We start from the raw sequence: 13,386 nt of genomic DNA on the forward strand, positions 1-13,386 counted from the left end.
AGAAGCAGCAGCTCCCTGGGTGGGCCAGCTCTGTGCTGGCGTTGAGAGCTGTTTCTAGAAGCTCAGCCTAGTGTCTGTGTCTTCAGCCCTCTGAGGCTGTGCACCATCTAAACCCCTTAATGAATCCCTTTTTTCTTTTTTTTGAGACCGAGTTTCGCTCTTATCCCCCAGGCTGGAGTACAGTAGCAGGATCTCGGCTCACTGCAACCTCCACCTCCCAGGTTCAAGCAATTCTCCTGCGTCAGCCTCCCAAGTAGCTGGGATTACAAGCCGCCCGCCACCACACGTGGCTAATTTTTGTAATTTTTGTAATTTTAGTAGAGATGGGGTTTCACCATGTTGACCAGGTTTGTCTTGAACACCTGACCTCAGGTGATCGACCCACCTTGGCCTCCCAAAGTGCAGGGATTACAGGCTTGAGCCATCGCACCCGGCCAAATCTCTTTTTTCTTAAACACAGCACTGAAGTGGACATTATTAGTTCCACTTCACAGATGAGTAAACAGAGGCTCCACTAGAAAAGCTAAATATCTTGTTTCAGGTAACCCTACTAATAGTGGTACAACTAAAATTTAAACCAGGTCTGTCCAATGCAAAAACCTATGTTCTCCCCTCCTGTACCCACCCAGCTGTCTTGACAGTCAAGCTATGGAAAAGGTTTTCCACTCCTGCAAAGGAATTAAAAGTTTAGTTAGCAATAGAAGACACAGTAGATAACAGTGGTAAAAGGTAAGATTTCAGAGCTGCTATGATAGTGTTATGGCAGGGGTCCCAAGAGTGTCTTGATCCTGCCCTATTCTTGTCATAGGGTTCCTGCCCAAGGCAGCTATAGACCAGGAACAATGGCTGAATGGGAATTGGTAGCCTACTTTATTAGCATTTGAGTCAGTGCCTAATAACTGCCAAAATGATAAAAGTCTGAGGTAGATCATAAAACTTAGGCTTGAGGGCAAAGCGAGACTTTCTACCTGTCCCCAGCCTTGCAGGGGTCCAGTAGGGTCAGGTGAGTTCTGACCTTTAAGAAACAGTAACGTGCAAGATGGCGGCCCATCACCGGCAGAAGACAGCAGGGCGGAGGAAAGTGCAGGTTTCCTATGTTATTCAAGATGAAGTGGAGAAGTACAACCGAAATGGAGTCAATGCTCTGCAGCTGGATCCAGCACTAAATAGACTTTTCACAGCCAGTCGAGACTCTATCATAAGAATATGGAGTGTCAATCAGCACAAGCAAGATCCGTATATAGCATCTATGGAACACCATACTGATTGGGTAAATGACATTGTACTCTGTTGTAATGGGAAAACATTAATATCTGCTTCTTCTGACACAACAGTAAAAGTATGGAATGCACACAAGGGATTTTGCATGTCAACATTAAGGACACATAAGGATTACGTAAAGGCCTTAGCATATGCCAAAGATAAAGAACTAGTAGCATCAGCTGGGTTGGACAGATAAATATTCCTTTTGGATGTGAATACTCTAACAGCATTGACTGCCTCAAATAACACTGTCACAACTTCTTCTTTAAGTGGAAACAAAGATTCCATTTATAGCCTGGCCATGAATCAACTGGGAACAATCATTGTATCAGGGTCCACTGAAAAGGTGTTAAGGGTATGGGATCCAAGAACATGTGCAAAACTAATGAAGCTTAAAGGGCACATGGATAATGTGAAGGCATTGCTATTAAACAGAGATGGCACGCAATGCCTTTCAGGCAGTTCTGATGGGACAATTCGCCTTTGGTCCCTTGGCCAGCAGAGATATATAGCAACATACCGAGTCCATGATGAAGGTGTTTGGGCGCTGCAAGTCAATGATGCCTTCACATATGTGTATTCTGGTGGAAGGGACAGGAAGATTTATTGTACAGACCTAAGAAACCCTGACATTCGGGTGCTAATTTGTGAAGAAAAAGCACCAGTTCTCAAGATGGAGCTTGATAGATCAGCTGATCCTCCTCCTGCAATTTGGGTTGCAACAACTAAGTCTACAGTAAATAAATGGACTTTGAAAGGAATTCATAATTTTAGAGCCTCTGGAGATTATGACAATGACTGTACAAATCCTATAACACCTCTTTGTACACAACCTGACCAGGTTATTAAGGGGGGGTGCTAGTATTATTTAGTGCCACATTCTTAATGATAAGAGACATATATTAACCAAAGATACCAATAATAATGTGGCATATTGGGATGTATTGAAGGCATGTAAAGTTGAAGATCTGGGCAAAGTGGATTTTGAAGATGAAATTAAGAAAAGATTTAAAATGGTGTATGTGCCAAATTGGTTCTCAGTAGACTTAAAAACAGGGATGTTAACTATTACTTTGGATGAAAGTGATTGTTTTGCTGCCTGGATTTCTGCAAAAGATGCGGGTTTCAGCAGCCCTGATGGGTCAGATCCAAAATTGAATTTAGGAGGACTTTTACTCCAAGCACTCCTGGAATATTGGCCTAGAACACCTATGAATCCAATGGATGAAGAGGAAAATGAAGTAAACCATGTAAATGGGGAGCAGGAGAACCGAGTGCAGAAGGGAAATGGATATTTTCAAGTGCCCCCACACACACCCGTGATCTTTGGTGAAGCTGGAGGTCGCACACTGTTTGGGCTGCTCTGCCGAGATTCTGGGGGTGAGACTGAGTCTATGCTTCTTAATGAAACAATGCCACAATGGGTAATTGACATCACTGTGGATAAAAATATGCCCAAATTCAACAAAATTCCTTTCTACCTCCAACCTCATGCATCTTCAGGAGCAAAAACCTTAAAAAAAGATAGACTCTCTGCTAGTGACATGCTCCAAGTCCAAAAAGTTATGGAACATGTTTATGAAAAAATTATCAACTTGGATAATGAGTCTCAAACTACTGGCTCTTCTAATAATGAAAAACCAGGAGAACAGGAAAAAGAAGAAGATATTGCTGTGTTGGCAGAGGAGAAAATTGAACTTTTGTGCCAGGACCAGGTTTTGGATCCAAATATGGACCTTCGAACAGTGAAACACTTCATATGGAAGAGCGGTGGAGACCTCACCCTCCATTACCGTCAGAAGTCCACGTGAAGGGTGGGCTAATGCTCCCGGGTATTCATTTACGACCTTCCTCTATGGCCCCAAGAGTAGTCCTAGGAAGCCCACTGAGCCCCAATGGGAGCAAGACTTCTAACGGCTGATTTGGTATGGACTGAGATTATCTTTCAATTGAAGTGACTAATCGACATGTAATATAGAAACCAGTCTCCATGTGTAGATTAAGCTGTCCCCAGGGAAGCAGACTGCAAGAGCAGAACAGCCCCAAGCAGACTATGCCTTTCGAGATGTACAGAAGACTGACAACAGGCCAGTGCAGACTTTGCTTCCTCCTTTTGTTTCAAAGGACCTTATCTGTCCATTAGCACTTGTTAGAGACACCTCGGTCGGGCCACAACTGTCTCTGTTTCAACTTCAAACCCACACGCTCTGTAGCTTTTCTAAAAGAGTACATTCCATTCATGCAATAGATATGAAGGCTTTTTCCAAGTTTGTCATATAAAAAAATCAAATCATTTTCACCGTTTAAGACAGTTATTTTTAATGGGAATTTGCTGTTGCACAATTTGAGAACCAGCCCATTTCATAATAAAAGATTAATGTTGGGCTTGTTTTTAATATTGCATCTCAGATGTGTTCTTGTAGGAAGATCTGTTGAAATTCCAGGTGCTGGATCATAGCACTTGGACTGCTGGGCCAGAGTTTGTGCAGCCCATGCCTAGCGATGCTGCACCTCCTATGATGTCCTGGCTTTGTGGCAACCCCAGGGAGGTGCAGCCATTTCACTCCTTCCTCCACTGTGTCCAGTTTTATTTACACAAAGCGAGCTGAGACCACAGGTTCTTGCTCTGGATGAGCAGCATGACACCATCAAAACTTAAGACCATGATGAAATTTCAGTTTCATTCAAATGTTACCTAAAATTTATGGTGTCAGAATAAAGGGAGATCATAGTGAGTTAATTTGATATTCATATCCTTGAAGTATACATATTTGTTTTTCCAAAGTTTTATATGCAGGTTTTTGTTGTACCTGTATCCAGATCTTCTTTTCACTGTTCTAACAATCTAACACTTTCATAGAATCATTTGGATCTTGTATAGAATGTAACTTATTGGGGATAAACACTTCAACTTTTGGCAGAAAATACTTTGGATTCTCCCCAAGGTCATTTGTATTCAGAGTAAATCAATGGTCCACCCCAATAAAACTGTAAGACTAGCCTCCTGTATGAAGCCAGAAGCACAAGTGCCTTCAGAGGGCAGTTGATTCCAGTCCAGTTGCCTCCCTAGCTTGTGTGTGGCCTGCCTCCACCATAGCAGGGACTAGGGAGGGAGGCAGGGAAGGTTTTTTCTTTTCTACATCTTCACAGGTTCGGCTGGGGGCAGCTGATGGGCCTAAGTCCATACCTTACTATTTAAGATACTCTGATTTCACAACTGCAGAGACAGGGTTCCCTCACTGCTAGTCAGCTTCCTTTGGAAACTGGACAGGCCATTGCCACCTGCACTTTGAAGAAGTGAGCAAAGACGTGGCCACATTTCTAATAAGTTGAAATTGTCTTTCTCCCTTCCTCAGAGAGCAACCAGCTTCTTTTTTTAAAAAGTCCTTTCTATCTGTTGGATACAACAGTGCGCTTTTGGTGCACATTTTTTAGCAATAGTTGTGAATTAATGGCAAAAAAAAAAAAAATTATTTACCAGCCCTCAGTTGTGCTTGCCTGAGGGGCCTTTGAGCAAAGAAATGGGTTTTGCTGGGTCATTTTGCCCTGTGTGCTAAGCCTTGGGTGGCTGCATTCCCCTCCTGTCATAGATCTGACCCCCAGCATGATTGTATTTCTTTCCCCTCCAGTCAAACCATAATACAGTTTCCAGAAAATCTGTCAGTCTGCAATGCCAAAAGGGTAAAAATCTGTATTTCACAGTTGTACAGAATAAAGAGTTTAGTTAAAATATTTAAAAAAAAGAAACTAATTTTGCTTAGTGCTATAACTGGGTTCAGTAAATGTCTCAGGCTCAGATGAAGCCCATCAATGGCTTATGGGCTTGAAGAGGTGAGCAGAGGCAGGTCTGATCACAAAGGAAGTCAGAGAACACATCTATCTTACACAAACACTTTCAGATAATTGAAAAAGAAGGAACACTTTCCAATTCATTTTATGGGGCCAAATCAACATTAATACCAAAACCTGACAAGGACATTACATGACAGGAAAAATATAGGATAATTTCTTTCATGAACATAGATACAAATCCTAAACAAAATATTAGAAAATTAGATATAGTATGCCATTGCACTCCAGCCTGGGTGACAAGAGCGAGACTTCGTCTCAAAACAAAAAAAAAAAAGAAAATTAGATGTAGTAATATATACATAGAAAGAATATTACATTACAACCAAGTTGGTTTTATTTCCAAAGTGCAAGGTTGATCAAGCAACATGGGGCAGGTGTGGTGGCTCATGCCTATAATCTCAGTACTTTGGGAGGCCAACGCAGGTGAATTGCTTGAGCCAGGAGTTTGAGACCAGCCTGGGCAACGTGGAGAGACCCAGTTTCTACAAAAGATACAAAAATTAGCTGGGTGTGGTGGCATGTGTCTGTAGTCCCAGCTACTTGGGAGGCTGAAGCGAGAGCATCACCTGAACCCAGGAGACTGAGGCTGCAGTGAGCCATGATTATGCCACTACACTCCAGCCTGGGCAACAGAGTGAGACCATGTCTCAAAAAAAAAAAAAAAATTAAACAACAGAAATCAGGGTTTGTCAACCTCAGCCCTATTGTTACTGGTGGAGGCTGTCCAGGTTCCTGGTGTCTTGAACAAAGAATTGGACAAAACACACAAACAAAGTGAAGAAAGAATGAAGAAATTTTATTGAAAATGAAAGTACACTCCACAGTGTGGGAGCGGGGCCCTGTTACAGAATTTCTGGGAGTTTAAATACCCTCTAGAGGATTCCATTTGTTAGCTGGTGTACGCCCTATATAAATGAAGAGGGTGAAGTAAAGTTACATAGTCATTTACTCCGCATCTACCCTATGGAGAGGATATTTCCTGTCATAGCTGAAGCGTGAATCTGCCTTAAATTCCCTGCCTCCAGACCCTATTTTCCTGCCTCATTTCCTCTGTAAGAGATGTGATCCCCATAAATCTTCATGGGAGGCAGAGGGACCAATCGTCTTTTTTCTGTAACTGCTTCATGCTGGCTTGCGGCATAGTCCCTATCTATTAGGGATGACAAAACTCTCTCCCTGCTCTGTCTAGTGGAGGCAGGGTAGCTTCTTGATGGTCAGGGGTGGTGTCTTCACGTGGAACTGACTGGAACCTTTGTTGCATGATCATCTAAAGCTTGGTGGTCTCTAAGAGAGAAGAAATGAATTTGGCTAAAAGATTTAATGGGAACTTCAGGGGGTGGATACCTCTGTTGTCAGGAATGTTTGTTATAGAGATTTGCAGGAGAAAAAACAAAACCTGGTCTGTTCTAGAATCTGTGTTTCCTTAAAGTCTTAGCACAAGCGACTCCATTTTTGTTTGGTTTGGTCTGTTGGGGCTTAGTGCATAAGCTTAGTCCAAAACAATAGCCTCCCAGAATTTTATTTAAAATATTCCCCCTTTTTGGTCAGGTTCTCACTTAGGTGAGAGTGTGACCAAAACTTAGGTCCTTAGCACCACTCTCAGTTACTATCATTTTTGGCTTCTGGTCTCAGCCTGCCATTCATGGGTTATGGTGTCTTCATGGTTGTACATTTCTTTCAGCTTTTGTCATACCAGTTGAAGAGAGACCATATGACATTCTAGAGATGGCTGCATGCAAGCATTTAAAACCTTTGAGAGAATACAGAGCACCAGGGAGACTATTATTATTACTATTGGGAGGATAATACCAAGAATTCAGAGTATGCCTCTTACCCAAGGTCCCCATAAACCAAACCTCCTAAAACCAAATAGATCAAAGGTTGACTTAAAGAAGCAGTTTCGTTGTTCATCCACTACAACTGAATTTCTATAATACCAGATGTTTTCTCCATAGGCCATGAGTGCCAGCAGCTGCACAGATACTTCTCTGTTCAGCCAATTCTATCGTAACTTTCACAAGAGAATTTAGTTTGTGTCCTTTACAGTAGAATTTGCTATAGAGCCTATCATAAGGGATACATTTTTAATCATTGCTTCTTTTACTTTAAACCATGGAAAAAGGACCTAACAAATGATGCCCTTCTAGAAGAATGAAGGCCTCCTGGCAATGTTCTCTTTAACCAATGATATGGGTTAAGAGGAATGAACCAATGTTTTGTTTCTGACTGATTATGAGGCAACATATGTACCATTAAAGTTTCTCACCTACTTTGGGCCTTCATCTTTTATCTATCAAAGTATAAGTTTATTCTTGTATAAGCCTGGCTGCAAACTCCTTCACAAATAAAAATACACCCCATAAGGGCACATGACAGACCTCTTTTCTACTTCTATTGTTCAGAGAGGCATAAGCAAGGGAAATACTTATAGATGAGAGTTTCATGATAGTAGAAGTCTTAATCTGTGAACTTGGGAAAAGCTATTTACATCAAGGATGCCATCCTCCTCTGGGGAGAAACCTCAAGGGTTCCAATGGGTATACAGTTCCAAGAATATGGAGAGACCCTTCTCAATTGTGAGATTATGAACCCAAAGTTCAAGGTCCCGAAGTTCTGTTGTAGTGTGGATGGCAATGACAGTTCTTTCTCTGACCTTCCCAAAAGATTTGAACCATAAAAAGCTTTCTTTACCTAGTGAAAACACACTGTAGCATAATGATCTGCTGTTATAACATCAGCCCTCTTGCATGGGAAAGCTTTTATACAACCAGAAAGCATGCATTGATAATAACAATTGAATGAAATTCCTTTATAAAATGTTTAAATGGCCCATCAGGTTACCAAGTGTACCCGATGCTTAACTGTTTTCCCAGGAATATGGGACTAAACATTGGTTATAAACTATTTTTGTAATTTGTAAGTTACCACACCAATGTATTTAATTTGGATTATTTTATCTTTTCCATGATGAGTCATGGAATGCAAAACTTTTATAATAAAATCTTTAAGGACTCAGGGAGGACAAGGTGATCATCCTGGTTCTCCAGGAGGCCATGCTTAATTAACATTAGACTAATGTCCTCTTGAGTACCAGTTGTTTTTCTAAATCATAGCACTGATAACTGATGGTTTATCGTAGGTAATTCGACTTAGACCGTGAAGTTTATTCAAATTGTATATTCAAACAATTTCAGTATCAGCTGGTTTAACATGAAAATCTGACAAAGTATTTTCTTGGTATTTACTTTTTTTTTCTACTTGGTTTAGTAGCTTTATACGAGGAAATTTGGTTATTTCTGTGGTTTACTATAACTTAACATAATAACCATAATTATAATTAATTGATAGAATACACTTAGAAGTTAGAATTTTAGAAATCTCATACAATTTTGGAACATATATTAGCATTATTTACAAAAATATAACCTAAAGAAGATTGGACATCATTCTGGCAACCCCATGTACCTAAACATGTTAAATAACCCTGTTTTCCTCTTTTCTGGATGTTTTCAGGGGCCTCTGATCCATCTACAAAGCCAGGCATTAGAAAGACAATTTTGAAACTAAATTATTTATTTTGCCAAAATGATGACTCAGAAATTTTAACGAAGGAAAAACCTTTTATAAACTTTGACAAAAAAAAACCACACATTTTACTGTCCTTACACACCTTGCATGTAAAACTGTTTCTAGTAGTCTTAATTGCATGTTATAATGCTGACTCTTACCAATTTTAATTTTAATGTAAAATTTAGTAAGTCATGTGAATTATGTGCTAGGTGCTAATAAGGTCTGATTATTTCCAGCATAGCTAGGGGTGTAGCCAACTCCACATGTCCCCAGGCCTTACCTAGTTGTAAAGGAGGTGAGTTAAACAATTTTCAAAAGCCATACAAGCAGCTTATGACCTTAAAGCATTTAGCAAACCTAATATTTGAACATAATTTGGACCACATATTTACATTTTGAAGACATTTGTATTCTACTAATAATCATTAAAATCATCTTTATTTCCCAAAAATTACTCAAGTCACATGAATTAAATAAAAGGCATTGCACTTTTTATGTTTCTGACAAAATATTTGATTTAAGCTCTTATTATTATTAAACCAATTAATTTAAAACCTTACAGAGGAAATAAACAGTGACTTTTACCTTTCATTTAACCAGTTTGCACAGAGAGAAAGAGACCAGAGACTGACTGGTAAGAAATTCTTACCCTTTTGCTGGCATGCCAGGTTTCTGGGCTCTCTCTCCCTGAGCAGCCCTGGAGACCCTGTTTGACTGGATGCAGACAAACATATTGCCATGAATTAAGAATATTCACAAATAGTTTATAAATTTTGGAGAAATTAGGCAAAGAGAGAGAAATGTGTCTTAAATTCTATTTACAAGAGTATACTCAACACACTTAAGGTATCAAGAACCCTAAAATCCAAAAAGTTAGTTTAAGGTTAAAAGTCTAGTGTGCTCCATTAATTCCTGTGGACCTGACAAGGGTAGCTTAGGAATTCCAGATAGATGAAACAAAGGATGACTTGCTAGAAATGCATAGGAAACAAAAATAACTATTCACAGAACAAAATAAGAGCCTTCCACTAAAAACTAAAAAATATCATGGTTTTTTGTTTTGTTTTGTTTTGTTTGTTTTCTTGAGATGGAGTCTTGCTTTGTCACCCTGGCTGGAGTGCAGTGGCACGATCTTGGCTCACTGCAACCTCTGCCTCCTGGCTTCAAGCTATTCTCTGCCTCAGCCTCCCAAGTAGCTGGGATTACAGGCTCCTGCCACCATGCCCAGCTAATTTTTGTATTTTTAGTAGAGACAGGGTTTCATCATCTTGGCCAGGCTGGTCTTGAACTCCTGACCTCGTGATCCATCCACCTTCGCCTCTCAAAGTGCTGGGATTACAGGCATGAGCCACCACGCCAGGCTAAAAAACATCATGGTTTTTTATATATGCATACATAAATGAAATCCAGCAGAGAATAAACAGCAAACAAATGAAAACTAGAAGCAAAAATTAATAAACAGGAAAACAACCCTAAATCTCTTCTACTTAATTTACTGTGGAAGCTACAGTGTTACACAGAGCTCCCCCACCAAAAAAAAAAAAAAAAAAAAAAAAAAAAAAAAAAACCCACATCATTCATCCTGTGCAATTAAGAAATTCACTTTAGGCACATGACCAATAAGTACTCCAGCACCAGCGCTATCTACACAAACAGTAAACAAAGTGTGAAGCAATGCAAGCGTGTATGTGAAATTTGGCTCCACACTAAATCTGGCTTCATGCTTAACTATATTAAAAAAAAAAAAAGAATTACCAAACTGCCGATGCATGTGACCAATAAGTACTCCAGCACCGGTGCTATCTACACAAACAGTAAACAAAGTGTGAAGCAATGCAAGCGTGTATGTCAAATTTGGCTCCACACTAAATCTGGCTTCATGCTTAACTATATTAAAAAAAAAAAAGAATTGCCAAACTGCCGATGCATTTTCTACAATACTTCTTATTTTATTTTAATCAAGACAGCTTTAACTACAAAAATGTTAATTAGCCAAATGTCTCCAATTCTTTATCAGGTTTTAAAGAATATTTTATTATCTAAACTTTTTCCATGTTTTTCTCCCCTACTTAATGGTTCCTTACTATATTGTTTCATAAATAACCTTTTCAAATCTGTAATTTGAACTAACTTTTGGATAACTTCTGAATTAGACAAAATTATTCTTTTTCTCACTAATAACCCTTTTGGGCACATTTTGTACAAAGAATTACGTGTTAACTAGAATTCTTATGCTAAAATTTTAGTGAAACCCTAAAAGCAAGAAATCCTGAACTATTAGATATGGGCATTTATAGATAAGAATAATTCCACAATTTTAGAAACATATTTCCCCATATCACAACCCTTTCATAATTGGAAATGACCCAGATATTAAATGAGCATGAAAAATAACTTTAAGATTTTAATTTATACAAAAAGTTTACCTAAAACATTTATCCCATTCATTACTCAATTCTTTCACTTTTAACAAGGGAGGCATGAGACATTAATTAACATATGTAAAATGAACATTGGTTCTGTTTGGAAAGGCAGGACAACTCAAAGCGGGAGAGGGGGCTTGGGGCTTCCAGGTCACAGGTAGGTGTGAGATAAATGGTTGCATTCTTCTGAGTTTCTGATTAGCCTTTCCAAAGGAGGCAATTAGATATGCATTTATCTTAGTGAGACTTTGAATAGAATGGGAGGCAGGCTCAAGCAGCTCCCACCCTAAATCTTCCCTTCAGCCTAGTAATTTTGGGGGGCCTAAGATATTTTCCTTTTATAAATTACTCACATTTGTCAAAAGAAAGCACACAAACCAAGATTATTTTGTTTTGGCTGGGTTTATAGTGTTATAACCTTCCATGCCAAACACTGACATCTCAAAATATCTAGCAAAGACAAACATAAAATTCAGACAAAATGTATGCTGACAGTTCTGAAGGCATTTTTACTTTTACTCCAATAATTTTAAAGCTAGCTTGTTTAGTAAAGTTGTACTTAAGTCATGTGAATTTGAAAATTGCTTAGGTTTATTTACTTAATTTATAAGCACTCTTTTACTTATAAGCCAATTTGGTAGACACAACATCGAACCATAAGTGTACATACAAATAAACACATAGAGACATGTATACACACACAAACAAAGATCCAATAGCTTGGAACCTTAGCCACGAGATAGCAATGTTGGGAATGAAGTTTTTGGTATTGCAAAAGCCCAACTAGCTCAGTCGGTAGAGCATAAGACTCTTAATCTCAGGGTCGTGGGTTTGAGCCCCACATTGGGTGCCAGATTGTTGGGAATGAAGTTTTTGGTGTCACAAAAAAAAGAATTAATGCGGGAACAAATGATCTCTCAGCAAGGCAAGCTTTACTTTCTGCAGAAAGGGTGCTACTCAGTAGCTGTCCAGCCACAAGAGCACACCGAACAAAGGAGACAGAGTTATTTATAACCTGATGCATTTACCCTACTGCTGTGTCCAGTTTCCATTGGCTGGAATAGGACCTCACATTTTACACTTTACCCGATTGGCTATTAGCTTAAAACTTTCTTAATTAGGTAAGGGGAACAGAACAAAGAAAGAAAAGGAAGTTGTCCAGGGATAGTTAAGGAAGCATCTCCAAATAAGGAATGGCATGCACTATGGGCTGGGGCTTGCCTAGTTCTGTCCAGGTATGCCGGAGCAAGCTAGGACAGCTGATTTGGAATATATATATATATATATATATATATATACATATATACATATATACACACACACACATATATGTACACACTAATAGTGGATAACAATCTTATAAGAAGAAATTGTGACTTTTTATAATCTTTGAAGAAGAACTTTCCCATTTCTCACAGCAATACGAAGACATGTATATACACACACAAGCAAAGATCCAATAGCTTGGAACCTTAGCCATGAGACAGTAATACAAGCTCATCGGTTTTACCTTGTTTGCACCAACAGATAATCCAATGAAGGCTGTGAACCAAAATTTCAGGTAAGGCAGTCTCCATGGCAATTTGATTTTTAAAGGCCGAATTTCCCCGGACTCCAAAGAGTGCTGGGGCTCCAAACAGCACCAAAGGAGAGTGTCACACATTAACCAGGCTCCCCGCTTAGAACAGCAGCACAAAAGCCTGGTTACATGCAATGCCATTCCACTTTCCCATTCAACGGTAAACTCCAGATTCCAAACAATGTTGGGTCCAAACAGCATTGCAACTGTGAGAGAAAATTATAAGGAGGGCTTATTACTAGACCTCAGAACCTCTGCAAAGAGCACCCCCTTCAGGGAGGTTGAGGTCTGTAGGATCCCCTGGAGCATCCATCCTCCTGTGGGGTCCAATCTTAGATTATTACAAGTCTCTGACCTTAGCTGGGCATGGGTGCCACTTTGCATGCTTTCCCTCCAGAGCCTACTATGAGCTTTCTCTCGGTACCTGGGTGTAATCTCCAACTTTTAGCATCCTTATAATTTGTTAAGGCCACGCTTTCCCATGCTTCCCATTCCATGAATTTTAATGATAGGAACTAGAGGCTGCATAGGCTTCTTTTGCCCTTAGCCAGTTGAATAGGGGAAGGAAAGAATTTAGCATAAAAAATGGTTTAAGTCACCTGAAATGTGTGAGTTTGCTCTGCACTGGATCACATGTAGGGACCAGGGGCCACATGCAGAAAATATTTTTAAAAAAAGAGTCCTTCCCCCTTCCAATTA

General features: G+C 39.5%; 1 protein-coding gene and 1 non-coding gene across 2 annotated transcripts; both read left to right on the forward strand.

The window, feature by feature from the left end:
* The first annotated feature begins 1,035 nt into the window (after nucleotides 1–1,035).
* LOC103892516 (WD repeat-containing protein 48-like) lies at nucleotides 1,036–4,974 on the forward strand. The gene is given in 2 exon segments (XM_054534218.2): nucleotides 1,036–2,113; nucleotides 2,115–4,974. Coding segments are annotated over 2 exon segments (1,509 nt in total). The 5' UTR covers nucleotides 1,036–1,564; the 3' UTR covers nucleotides 3,075–4,974.
* Nucleotides 4,975–11,885: 6,911 nt separating this feature from the next.
* Nucleotides 11,886–11,958, forward strand: TRNAK-CUU (transfer RNA lysine (anticodon CUU)). Its single transcript has one exon. It is a non-coding gene; the product is annotated as a tRNA-Lys (tRNA).
* Nucleotides 11,959–13,386: the final 1,428 nt, after the last annotated feature.

This window comes from Pongo abelii, chromosome 1 (genome assembly GCF_028885655.2).
Source record: "Pongo abelii isolate AG06213 chromosome 1, NHGRI_mPonAbe1-v2.0_pri, whole genome shotgun sequence".
Lineage (NCBI taxonomy): Eukaryota > Metazoa > Chordata > Mammalia > Primates > Hominidae > Pongo > Pongo abelii.